This window comes from Hetaerina americana, unplaced genomic scaffold, assembly GCF_022747635.1.
Source record: "Hetaerina americana unplaced genomic scaffold, ioHetAmer1.1.p SCAF_3, whole genome shotgun sequence".
In the NCBI taxonomy this organism is placed as follows: Eukaryota; Metazoa; Arthropoda; class Insecta; order Odonata; family Calopterygidae; genus Hetaerina; species Hetaerina americana.
In genome coordinates, this window is record NW_027286874.1 from 88,082,246 (window position 1) to 88,096,275 (window position 14,030).

General features: G+C 40.8%; 1 protein-coding gene across 3 annotated transcripts in view; it reads left to right on the forward strand.

Moving 5' to 3' along the window:
• Positions 1–14,030, forward strand: part of LOC139690995 (uncharacterized) — an 80,901-nt gene that overhangs the window by 21,945 nt on the left and 44,926 nt on the right. For all 3 annotated transcript variants that reach the window (XM_071588691.1, XM_071588693.1, XM_071588694.1), the window contains 6 exons: positions 530–769; positions 4,399–4,624; positions 7,479–7,687; positions 10,479–10,698; positions 11,759–11,924; positions 13,264–13,538. In XM_071588691.1, the coding sequence (XP_071444792.1) occupies positions 530–769; positions 4,399–4,624; positions 7,479–7,687; positions 10,479–10,698; positions 11,759–11,924; positions 13,264–13,538 (1,336 nt within the window). The remainder of the gene's footprint in view (positions 1–529; positions 770–4,398; positions 4,625–7,478; positions 7,688–10,478; positions 10,699–11,758; positions 11,925–13,263; positions 13,539–14,030) is intronic.

The following is a 14,030-nucleotide window of genomic DNA, read 5'->3' on the forward strand; positions in this document are numbered from 1 at the left end:
AAATTGGGTCAATGCATTCGGTTATAATAATTGAAACAAAAAAGGAGCGGAATAAATATCGTTACGATCTCACAACCTCAACAACAGGCGTCAATGTCTAATTTGTGAACGCATCCCAAGGTCACGCACATTGACAAACGGATACAGGAATTTATGAAATGGTTAATCGCAATCGAAGTAAGTGGTCTTATATCCATATGTCAATTCACCGGAGTTTGAAGAGCTCTTTAACCTCTTTTGAGCCCTAACTCTTTATGCTATATGCTTTCAAAAAAGTTACTCGTTTTGATGTTGTGTGAGTGCTAGTCACAGAGTTCTCGGCGCACGTGGGGGAACACCCCCTCTCGGCGAAGAACGATCTCCTGGCGAGGGGAGTGGGTTTTAATGTTTAATCAGCTGGCGGGGGAACGGGAGTGGTGGAGGGACGATTTACAGGGGTGGGGAGGGTGGGGATGTGAGATCGATGGTGATGACGTGGTGCCCTTTAAAGCCGGCGCCTCACACTCTTCCCTTGTCATTCCCCACCCAGGGAGTGGACGCCGAACTACTCCTCTTCGGCGGCGACATCCGTCGGCAGCGGCGGCGGCGGCGGCTCAGCGTCAGTGGCGGCGGCGACCAGGAGGCCATCTCCCTTCGCGGCCGCCTCGGGGGAGTCCCCGTACGCGGCCGTCGGCCCCAGGGCGCCAGCCCAGGGGTCGCAAGCGTCCCACCTCGACGAAAACATGAACAAGCCATTTGTCCATAGGCGAAGTGGCAGCGCTCACATAAGGTGAGTATGCTCCAGAGACCGGACCGCCTTCCTTACGAGAGGGACCCTTGCCCACCGTCCTCGTTAAGTCGATCTGCCAATGCCCATTCTGGAGGGAATGCGTACATGATGTCTAAACGTTCCTTCTCACTCGGCAAACTTAATTCACGATGAAATGACTGCATAAAAATAAATGTAAAACGTTGGATAGGTACTTGCCAATCGTCAAGCATATATATCTACTATGGCAGTGCGTGCGATCAGAGTATGAGAGGCCGCTACGTCCACACATCCAGAGAAATGCCATTCCGCTGTCAGTAATTTGCATGGAGTCTATCGCGAGAGCCAACATACGCAAACAAACCATCTCGCACCCAAGCATGGAATAACATTTCAATATCAAAAGCTTGATATTAAAAACCAACAAGGTGAAATCGACAGTGAAATATTCCTATTCCATTGGCTTACGCTCCTTGAATCCTTGGTTTTCACTTACATCGACCGAATACAACAACGGATTAAATGCGGAATTTTTAATTATACTGGTTTATAAAAAAATTGTAAAAACAAGTCCTTAAAATTTCATGTATCAAGACAGAGTCAATTTAATTTAAATTATGAAGCCACAGAGCTCAATTTCTTGGATTTTATAAGACATTCATCAGAGGATAAAATGAAATGAGGTTTACTTGTCCTTATCTCTAAACTTGAGTTTCCATAATAATAATAAGAGAAACGTTTTGTTTTCAAAGAATATATTGGTTAGTGAAATCTCCGGCATTAATATTTTATAATAAAGAAAGACGACGCGATGTAAAGGAATGTTTTTAAATAGTCACGTGCTGAGTTGAGTTTTAATATTTTTTATTCCTGAAGACATCTAGTGCACAGCTATTCTCCATTCAGATTAGGAAGCTAAGGAATTTGAATTTCCGGCCGGTAACAGTTGGCTACCGACGAGAAAATGCTAAAGTGAGACTTATTAGAAACATTGTGATGCAAAGCATATGCCAAAATGCTTGGTTAATTTAATTGAGTGGAGGGTATATCTCGTTCCGCGCGAGTAAAGTACTTGTGGAAATATAAATACTTCATTGACTTATTTATTGAGTTAGTCGTGTTTTTAAATTTTTAAAAGTACAATGTCGGGTTTTTTCCAACGAGTTACATAATAGAATCCATAAAATCCTTCTGCTTTGAGTAAACCTTCTGAACTCCCAAGAAAGTTCTTACTTATTTTTTTATAAGAATTTGTATAAATTCTGAGACCTCTTTCAAAAATATAATAATTACGTGTAAAGAGGTTAGGATAAGTGGATTTACGGAAAAGTAAAAACTCTCAATGATTATTTATCGCTTTTATACCATGGTACATTTGATGAATGATACCAAATGACAGTCAAAGGCAACAATCTAATTAGGACAGTGAGAAAGAAAGCTCTTCTTTGTGCACATTTCCCGTGAGAGAAATGATTGGAAATCGATAGTGAGAAGAAGGTTTGGATTGCTACCAGACTTCCGCTGTCGTTAAAGTGTTTTCGTAACGACTTCCTTTCACCAGGATATGTTTTGAATACATTATTTCACTAATGAGACCCTGGATTTTTGCCATGGCAACGGATTTTGCACTACTCCATCCCTGTAGATAATTATCTCCGCTTACATAGGCAATTGTTTTTCGTAATTTTAAAGAAAATGATATAAACTGAAACTTGATTTCATTTTCAAATATATTTTTTTAAGCATGAGAACGACGGAGGATAGCAAAAGAAAAGCAACAGGTGAATGAGACCACTCAAAGTTGCGGAAAGGCATTCAACCATAGGACTGGTGAAAAAAAAACATTTGTGCGAATGTTATACATCGAGAACTTCCACCTTTGCTATTCCTGAGTGCTATAATGAGCAATTATGCATTTTCATTTAAAATAACAACACAATAGAAATATTCCCGCAGTCACTACTGGAAAAAAAATTAAGTTTCTCATTACTCAGGGTAAATACTAAGCTCTGAGTTTCTAAAGTCTATAGAACTTAATAACTGTGGCTACAATATTCAATAAAATTTCTTCGTTTTATGCTTCCTTTCCCAAAGTACCTGTTCCAGTATCGGCCTCAAACGAATCTTCAAAATGCTGATGAAAGCAGTTATGGCCAAAATTATGATGAAAAAAGAGATATTACCAGTCAGTAATAACTCAAAACTATCTCCATCTCCCTTAACTATCTCCCTTAACCTAGCATCAAAAATGTATTTCACTTAATATAGTCACCTTCACCTCCAGAATTTCCCGCCTAAAATTTCAAGGTTTCTAATCATTTACCGATTTAATATATCTAAAAATTGCACTTGCTCTTAATTTAGCAAATGACTTTCCGATTTTTAGCTCATTCCCGGGAAAAGTGCACAGTGATATGAGATACTTTTCTAAAAAAAATTTCCACATCTTTGTTTCTGAGACTTAATACATGAGATGAGTGCTCCCGAATCATTTGAGGGAACTGAAACCACACAATTCACAACACGAATTAGAATCTAGAAGAATTCAAAATCCAATAAACTTTGAAGTCGTTGGGGAAACAACACGATATTCAAGTATGTATAGGCCGCAGACATGAAATTTAAAATGGGTCTTGAGTTTCAATGCAACATTTTCAGAGTGTAAAAATCATTCGCCTTGACTGGGATTCGAACCCAGATCCCTCAACATCCGGTCGAATGCTTTATCCACTTAAGCTACCGAGGCGTCCTCATAAACTCTGAAATTTAAACTCTGATATTGAGGGATCTGGGTTCGAATCTCAGTCAAGGCGAATGATTTTTACACACTGAAAATGTTGCATTGAAATGCACATTAGTGGATGACTCCGTTAAAAGTTACTGTTGCGGCATCTCCCGCAGTTTCTTTGGAATGGGTCTTGAGTTATTCAAAAATCAAGACAGAGCTGAAGACCGAGGGTGCAGGTTGAATGTGGCTCAGTTGAAATTTCAAAAATACTCCACTCAGTTTAAATTCCAAAAAGCGATGAGAGTCATTCTTTCCTCTTGGATCGAGATGCCGCTGTGCGAGTCCTTCGTCTTGGGAAAATTCAACCGAAGAGTGCCCGTGAGAGAGCGCTTGATTAGCACCAAACAAATTACTCCTCCTTTACTCATTCTCTTACGCTTTAATTCACCATTTCTGGATTATGTCGGTGTCTGCTCCAGTAACTCAGAAATAAAAGCACTTAAGCTCCATTCCCAAGCTTCTTACTTCATTACATGAACATCAATTTTCAGACAGTATTAATGCTATCATTCAATTTTATTTTGTTGATTATTTTCTCAGAGGTTTGCAACGATGATACAGCCACTTATTTACTGATTGCTTTGGATGCATCAATATTAAAAATCCCTCAATCAAAAATATGTGAATACTTATAAAATCTTGATCAACATCCTGCCCTATCCTAGTTAATGATAAGTATTATAGACTAGGATATCAATGTTGGACTGAAGCCCTTGAACTATCATCAAATCTGGATAGAATGTTTGGAACGTCGACGCGGTACTCCAGTGACGGTGGATAAACAAGGAATGACCCCTCCCCCATGGGGAGAGACCCATCCAGTCGCTCCTTCTTCACATCAGTTTCTTTTTCTACCTTCTAGGTCTTCGGACCTCCCGATGGAGTTCGGCCAGGAGCAGGGATCCTGCTACTCCTCCTTCTCCTCCGCCTCCTCCTCCACCAACTCCTCCTCCTCGACGCTCAATGTGGCCTCCTCTTCCTCTTCTGTGTCCTCCGCCACCTTCCCCTTCCCCATGCTCGACGGATCCCGGTTCTCGGTGCAGTCCGCACCGCCGGCGCCGGCGCCCGACGAAGCCGGAGAGGCCGAGGTAAGCCCCTGTTCCCTCCCGTTCCTATCCAAAATAACATCACGATGTGTTATTTTTTGTCTCGACCCCAGTTGCTCTTTCTCACCGCGACCCTCTCCGTGGCCCGATGTCGTCCCTCCCCGGACGTGCCTCACCCCCAACGCAAACCAACGGATGGATTCTCTCACTGTTCACCGCGACGCGGTTGATTACTCACGTTTCTGAGGGAGTTGGGTGGTGGTGGAAGTAGGTGGGTGAAGGGTGACTAGGGGGGAGGATATAAAAAAAAATAACCGCCTTTGTCGTAATTGAATGTCATTTGCACGTGCGCGATGGGTTGCCGGGGGTGCCGAGTGATTAATGAACGCCCGGGATCGGGATTGAAACGAGTCGGGTAAGAGGAGGAAGCCTCGCTCGCGGCGGGGAACAATTTTCCACCTCACACGAGAGTTGATGAGGCGTTCTCGTCGGAGATATGTTTTTCCTTTAACTTCCCTTCAGAAGAGCCGGTATATATTCCAGTTTCAGGATTCAAGTCAAACTTTGAGGGATTTCAAATTACATAGATTTACAAATAGCGTCATGAAATGTGAACTGAAATGATTTCTATGACTATCATCACCTCTTGATGGCATCCGAATATAAGAATCACTCATTTAAAGAGCGGAAATGATTATTTTGTAATGAAGTCTCTTATGTACTTGATTTTATTAATTTTTTAGCTGTGTTATTTTAATGGAATACCATTTTCTTGCAGCTCGATTAACGCTCAAGAATCTTGAAAAAGTAAAATACGAGATTTATTCATTGATATTGTGTCATAAACTTTCATCCTCTCTTATGGTAATGAATTTATTTATTGTTTCCTAATAGTAATTTTATGGGATGCCAGGTGCATCCTTGAGAAAAGTTCAAATATTTTTCAAAAGAATAAAATAAGAGATGCAATTCTTGGATCAATTCTGTGAATGTATACCGCTTAAATCTTTTGGTGATATAAGATTAAGCTGGTGATATGTATTCTCGGCCGAATTTTGAAGAAATATCCTTAATCTACTCGACTTTCTCTCCCTTATCCTTACTCTCAACCGGTTGGGAAAGTTGGGATACCCATTATAGATGATTTCAGGTCTGCTACGTGACGTCCCTGAAGCCATATTTCAAAATCTAAACCTCGTGACATCGAGCCGCATTACCCCCCCTCCTCAGATAGATTATTTGATATTTTTTGACCTCTTTAAATGGAAAATGCTCTCGGATAATCCGAATTTAAGCCTTATAATCGAACAATTCACCCAAAATATGCAGATTCGAACTGCAGAGGTATCTCTTCGTATAGGTTCTACGAATTGCTTAATGCATTTCTCGGAATATTGCCTCCCAAATTCAGCGCATATCCTAAAGACACGATTACCATTTCGCCTGCTTCATTTATTTTCAACTCTCAACAGTCGAGATCGTATTGTCTAAAACTCAAGCACTTGAAAATAAAGAAATGAGAGAGTTCGTCATATACTAAACATGAAAATATGTTCGTGCGTTATTGATACCTTCCCTTGAACCAACTTGAAAAACCTTGTGCAGTTATTTTTGTATTTCTTATGAAAATAATTACTGAGTAACATAAATTGCGCACCCTATTGAAATATTGAACTAAATCAAATGCGTGCCCGTCAAAGAAAGTAATTCAACCGGTATTCGTTGTTTTTGGAAATCTCTTCGATCTATAGGCTCTTCACACACAGCCACAGATCGGATCTACAAGATATCATATTCTTACCAAATCACGCAAGGCAGGAAATGATGCCGACGACTATAGGCGAAAATAATGTAGGCTAGTCAGGTGCCCGATAAATAGAAGATAAAGTGCTTTTCGGGGAATATAGATAGTATGATTGAAACGTATATCTCAGCAGGGATCTACGAGAGTATTTCGAATCAAGAAATAAAACTGAAAGATAGCCATTAATTTTATGGCTTTCAATTATCCCCTGCTTCAACTCTGGCCATAAATTTTCATCTTACGAGATTTAAACATTCGCCTTTTCCTCATCTTAGTCAAAGATGAGCTTAAAATCAAAGTTACCGTGATCTAAAAACAGTGACCTAGAATTTAGAGATAAGTGAAACGCATTCTGATTGCGCTTGACCTTCCAGTTCCCTACAACTTTCTTCCTGCATTCTTAAAATAATGTGAATTAGAATTTCGCAAAAACTTCAAGAGGCTGTAAAATGTATATGTTAAAGCAATTCTTGAATCCCTAATTAATCAATAACAAAATCGGATTTCACCTTGCAAAAATACGATACGCATAAGAGCGGGCATATTAATTTACTGTCACGGGTGATTAATCAAAAGTTTTATATGCATTCATATACTATTTTTCCCACCTTTTACAACCAATAATCTAGTTTTTGTATTAATATGTGTGCTCTTGATCGCTCGTATGTGAGGCAACACTTTTTATATCAAACACCCTGAATAATTAGCTTGATTTCCTCGATGATGAAAGAAGGCACTTGGCTTTGCCACTTTGAAATTTTTTTATATTACGACCTAGGTTTCGTTACAGCGTAACGTCTTCAGACCTGAATATATTACGCCGAAACGAAATCTAGGCCTTAATATAACAAAAACTTCTATGTGAAAAAGCAAATTGTCTTCTTTCATCATGAAGGTTTTCCAGCACGTCACGCCTGAAACTGTGTCCTTTAATTCTCTCGAGATGAATGTTCACTTGAAGAGATTTTGCAGCTTTGGCGGAAACAAGCGTTTATTCTTCCTCGTCCGCCGGGAATGCAATCACATTCGCGCCTTCGAAAGGAATAATTACTCAGTGATATCGATTTTCCTATTCATTTTTTTCCCTTTCAGAACCACCCGGAGTCGGAGTCAGACGCCCTAACCAACCTGGACTCTTTCAAGATCGGCTCCGAATCCGTGGCTCTCGATCTCCTCACCATGTTCCACGACACGGCGGAGGCGAGGGTGGCGGCGGGGGGTCTTTCTGGAGCCTCCAGCCTCAAGGAACTGCAGAGGAGACCCGCATCGGCCATCGTGACGGACGCCAGGGGGAATAGCGGGTGAGTGAGAGAGTGCGGAGGGGGAGGGGAGCCCGAGAAGAACGGGGAATCCATTAGCATCGGGGGAAATAGTGGATTCAATGCGCCAACCTTGACAGGGAAAATATTGAGGCCTGTAAAAGCTCATAAAGAGGATGAGGGAGGAAATTTAGCGTCATCGATGTGTAATGCCATGAGCACCGTATATAATCATAGGCAGCATAGGCATAACCTTGTAGGAGTTTATCACATCAAAAGAAGTCCACTAAATTTTATTCAACACAAATTGATTGAAGAATTTAGACCGCGGGTTCAGTGCTAAAGGGTCATTGTCAAGACAGTAGAAATCACTAGTACTCAGTGCTCTATTATATGCTCAACGTTGGCAAGGAAATAGAGAATATATGTTGGGAGGCCAGAATAAATAAGAAGATCGTCTAACTCTCCCAATAACCGTTGAAACTGCGTGGCCAGGCACACTTATGATATTTTTCAAAGAATATGTTTGGGAATGAACTAAGTGAGTTTCACTTAATATGAAAAGCGCCGTTTTTTATCGCGTATTAGTCGTCATTTTCCTATGAAATTATAAATACCAGCTTATCAGCTCTGCATATCGAAGAGGAAAAGGTCTAAAAGCGCACGAATATTTCATTAATAATTATCATAAATAATTTTGTAACCGGGTTGCATCTCTGATGGAGTCAGATGTATGGAGAATAAATGAACTATTGCCCTCAGGGAGTATCACGTATCACGTGGCAACGATAAAATCACCTGAGTCTTCAATTGTAACTCTTAGAACTATATATTTTCCTACTGTAAGCAATGATTGCCTTCAGGTGCTCTAACCTCGGTGTTCCTTCATAGCAATCCTGAGACAAGCATTCATACGTTTGACACAAATAAAGAACCTAATTGAAATTGCACGTGTCGCTAAAACTTACTTTCTTCGTAATAAACGCGTTATATGAAAATAAAATGTGTATTTTAAAGAACTTTTATTCATTAATTCATCTCGGCCCACGAATAAAGACTATTTTACGTGATGATGAAAAAGCACCTTAAAATGAATGTGAAAAATAATTTTGGCACACGTCGGTACGAAAATTATCCTCTATTGGTCACGCCACTCTGCTAAGGGCAATCAAGAGTGAAATGACCTGGGTTATGCTTCACTTTAGAGCATTCGTCTCTCTTTGAGGAACTCGTGATGTCACGGAACGTTACATGTACATCATCCGTGACCCGAGATGGTAACTCTAATCCGAAATCCCAGGAGGGATGACGACCGCGTTATCCTCAGAACCCAATGGGTCGAGCCTTTGCAACGACCTGACCCAGTTACCACAGCGCTCAAAATGATCAAAAGTTAACGACCCTCTCTCAAAGGTTACATCAATATCGAAATGAAAAACGCATATCGATTTCAGTACCCATCCGTATCCAATCCAATTTATCCATCTTTATGAAGGCTATCAATGTCGTAAATGATGCATAAAGCGCTGTTTTTTTTATTTTAACGGTGTATTTTCAAAATTTTTAACTACTAATCCAAAAACATTAAAATTTCTCTTTGCGTTATTGGATGTTTAAACAGGTTTAAAAAACAGGGTCCGTGACATACACCCGTACTAAGGATGAAGGAAAATCGACTTAGGCGGGAATTGACCACGCGACCTCTGGATCGGCTTACAAGTGCTCAGCCTCCGCCCTCGGGGCTGAAAAATTTCACATATTTATACACAAAGTTTACACATTTATTTACAAAGTTTACTTTACATTAACAGCTTGTGTACTCGGCTTGATTTTCTCAAAAACTTCTTTTTGCGATCCTACAATTTTCACAGTAAAGTGCAAAAGACTGATAATTTTTAAAATCTCGCAGCCACAAAGATATTACCATGTACCGCATTTCTGAAATTCAGTCAAAGACTTTTTGCGATGATAGAATTTCTAAATATTTATTTCCCTTCGGAAGATTTGAGAGGAAAATGTCTACGATATTAGCCTGCTATAATAGTCAAAGGTTTCATATGTTCTTTTTTTCCGAATAATAGAATACCGTACCCAATCGCAGCGCCCACTGCACGAAACCTAAGAGTGGACTACTACACAAGGTTCAAGTTTTGGTGAGAGCTTCTTCACATTGGTGTTAATGCATCTATTTCATCAGCTAATATTTTTCAAGAACAAAGTAGTTTCGCTGGCGTTTAAATAGACCTCTTCAGGTGAAGTGCAATTCGTCCATTTTCTTCGGCTTATATTCTGGTCCAGCATGATCTTCTTCCCCCATCCGTTTTTCCTCCCCAATTAAGGGGCACCATGGACATTTTTTTATTTTTTTAAATTAAAGCCACTCTTATAGTTATTAGACAACGGTTAACAAACTTCCCTGAAGGTATTGTTGGGTGTCTTAATAATTTCAGCAGCCTTCTTTATCAGCCTCGGCAATTGTTCGCCCTCTTATACTATGAATCTCGTGTTCATGAAATCGATATTGTGTGTAAGTCATCAATCTCAAGTGTGCGTTCGCTGACAGAATCGAAGTTTATTAAGAGTTATTTATGTTCTCGCAGTCGGTAATTTAGAGCTCTCAATAATTGGCCGATAAAAGACTTACCACAGCAGTACTTGACCTCATACACCCCGTCTGGTATTCATCACTGCCGAAAGTTCCCCACGGTCCGGACTTTAACTCTAGCCCAAAGAAAGGGAAAACAAATCACTCAGCGTCTTTTCGCACCGAGGAAAAACCTGACCAATGCCAATCTCTCCCCTTCTCTCCCTCCCTCCCTTCGCCATCGAGCAGACCTACGGACGAAGAGGAAGATGATGAGGACGACGAGGACGAAGAGGAGGAGAACCAGCTGACGGTGACGAGTATGGGGGGCAGGGCCCTGCTACTCGGAAACAACAGAGGGGCGCGCTTCGCCTTCTCCACCACGGAGTCCCTGCCCAGGGGTTTCAAGCAAGAGGGGAGGGCCATCTCGCTCAAGGACGGCCCTTTGGGGAACACCCTTAAGGTTAAGGTGAGCCATAGAAGTCACAACTCATTTAGCCCGAAAGGGGAACTCCAGCCTTTCCTTGCCCCTTACAGACCGACGGGCGGCCGGTTAGCGGAGGGATGTCGGGAGGAGATGGGGGGACTGTCGCTTGGGGTTGGCCTATGTGTGGGTTGGGATAATGCCGAGGGGATTTTCTATAAAAAGAAATATATATTGCGAGTCGAGAGACTCGAGGGGGATGGGAAGGGCTCACTTATTGCTGCCCGCCCTGCTGTGGGCTCTCAATTAAGGTGATGGATCTCTCAACCGTCCTCCTCTCTTCCCCCATCCCTTTCTTTTCTCCTCCCCGGGAACCATCTTGATTCCGTGCCTCCTCAATTTGCGGTCGAGTGCCGATAGATCAAATTAATTCCCATTATATGACGCACCAACCTAAAGACATAGGTCTCAGTATTTTTAGACTGCCCATTAAATAATTGTGCTACGCCATTGAAGGCATTTCCAAAGCATAAAACTTTGATTAGAGCCTGAGTGTTCAACAGGTGTGATTGATCATAAACGCCCTATAAGAGGTACGGAAAAAGGGAAACATTAGGAAATGATGCAATTATAAGGGAAATTTTGGTTAAGAAATGAAATCAATTGAATTAATTCTGTGCATTTTGAAAGCTGAGATTGTGTCATTTGCGAAAAACATGAATACCTAGGAAAGATACCACAACCTAACTTATCACAACAATATTCTTCAAGGAAAGTGCAATAAGAGCAAGCAGTAAGCTATAAAACATTCTTGAGTGGATTGCGAGTCAATTTAGTGTGAATAATCTTCCGCTCTGTTAGAAAAAATGTGAGAATTGGGCATTAGAAGGAACGAACAACACGAACGTGTTGTGGGATAACCCACAATAACGCCGCCGGGTTCAATCGCGAGCCCCCGGTATTTAGGCGATTCAAACTACATATATGTATTACACGTAACATACGCTCCAGGCGCTCTACAAGGGTTGGGTGTTGCACATATGGTGTCTCAGTGCTAGGAAACATGATAAATCCCTTCGTCTTCCCTTTCCTTACCTTTTTCCAGGAAAGCGGCCGCGACGAATTAGATGTTCGACCACGCGTGAGTCCAGAAGCTGGTTCAACGACGCCGGAAGATGAAGACAACCTCCTGACCCTTTCCAGCGTGACGGCCCGGCCGTTAATCGCCAAGGCAGCGGAACTGAGGAAGGAGAAGCAGCGGGAAATGAGAGGTACGCACCAATGCAGAGAAGCTGTTGGCACTTTAAATTCCAATACACATACCCCATTCTGTGCCGTATTCTACTCGCATTCGCGGCATTTACATGCATCACTAAATAAACACTTATTCTATATTCTGGACTAGAGTATCCAGGAAGGTGCTATGCCAACACGTCAGTCGACTCGAAACGTAAGCGTGCATCCTTCAATAAATAATCTATTCAGAGAGTAAAAATTATATATATATATACTGTATTAATTTATTATATGTATTGTATTTGCTATCTATTTTCCATCACAACAATTCTAATTAACCGCGGATTCCGAATCCGCCATAGTATTCGGAAACGGATTTCTTAACAATTTAAGTTGACTTTTTTACTTATTAATCTTTTGCTGAATAATTAGTCGACAATAATCAATGAACCAATGAATTGGTTTCCCTTAACACCCAATTTCTTTCTTACCCGCATCAGATCCGTGTATAAAATAATGCAAGTAAACGGAGAAAGCTGATTTAAAAAATACCCATGGTATACCAGGCTAATATTAAGGTAGCACGTACAGAAAAAAACGCATTAAGATCATATCAACTGTTCCTGAAAAATGAATCTGCGATATCGGCGGCATTTCTACTCATCATTTATATACTAATTTTAAACTTATTTGTACTGAAAATCCTTTTTCTGTATAAACCTAAGGAAAATATTCTAATTTTCGTATTATTGAACTTTACTCAACTTGAAATACAGTCATTCCGAGTAAAATAAGTAGTACACTCCATAATATATTCCTTATTTTATTATTCTCTGATTAAAATCATAACTGAAACATATTTTCTAGTCGGCTGAACTGAAGTATTCTGGAACTTATTTTAGTTCCTTTGAAGTCACTGAATGGCTTTGACGAACATTTTGAAAGTCTTGGGCATTCAAAGAAGAGTAACCCCTCTCTTTTGTTCGTTATGTGATTGCTTGTACGTATTTTTCCCAGTTTTAAAGGCTAATTTTCACCTCGAGATCAGATAGAATAAATAGACTGCCTGAGATACCCTCAAAGACCAGTACCTTAGTTTACTAAGAAACCAGATACTTCAATTAAAGCTGGAATCGTAGATTTAAAAATGAAATATGCGTTTAAGTCTGGTTTAACGTTTGAAAAAAATTCCAGACTGCATAAATAATCTAAAAAATCTACAAAATCGATTATGCCCTCGCAAAACCTCATAAGACTAGACTAGAAAGTCAAAAATACAACACAACACTGTAGTTCCAGAGGAAATATTGTTAAATTTCCTAGTCTAATGAAAGACAAAAACCTAATGAAAGAGTTGCTCATTTCCGTTTGCAGCGTTCGCCCGCTTTCGCCGGAAGAAGGAGTTGGGCGAGGGTGACGGGGGTGGCGGGGGAGAGGACGATAAGGGCTCGGATCAGCAGAAGAGGAAGAAGAAGCGAAAGAAGAGGAAGAAGAGGAAAAGGGAGGAGGCGGAGGAGGAGGAGGACATGGACTGGGATGACTTCCAGGCCCCTGACGGCGGCTACGGTTGGGCCGTCGTCCTCGGCGCCTTCCTCGTCCAGTTCTGGGTCGCCGGCCTCTTCAAGTCCTACGGCGTACTCTTCGTTGAGGTGGGTTCCCTGTGTGTCCCACTCCTAGGGGCCCGCGAGAAATCTCTCCCGATCACTAAATCGCGGAAACTATGCCACATTAGATCACTCAAGACTATCGATATTTGGACATACTAATTTGAGAAACACAAGATAAATTCATGCACGCAAATACCGGAAAACCTTTCATTTTCTTCAGGTGTCTAAAATTTATGGATTGTAATAATTTTTCACTAAAGTTTCCGTAAGCTGGCTGGAAGTTGATGACTCCATATACTGAGAAAATGTTTTGATTTTGGTTTTTCGCTATTTTGAATAATACTTCACTCCAGGTGACATTAAAAATTAGGAAGAGGGAGACACCATTAATAGTTGATGCTTATATTTTAGCTCTTCGGCGAACTAACACAAAATTTCTTCAACTATCTATAGCTGCATTACTCCCGGTTTAAATGACTAATTCATCCATATCTTAAGGAATAAAAAACAACATGGTCAATTAACGCTGAACGT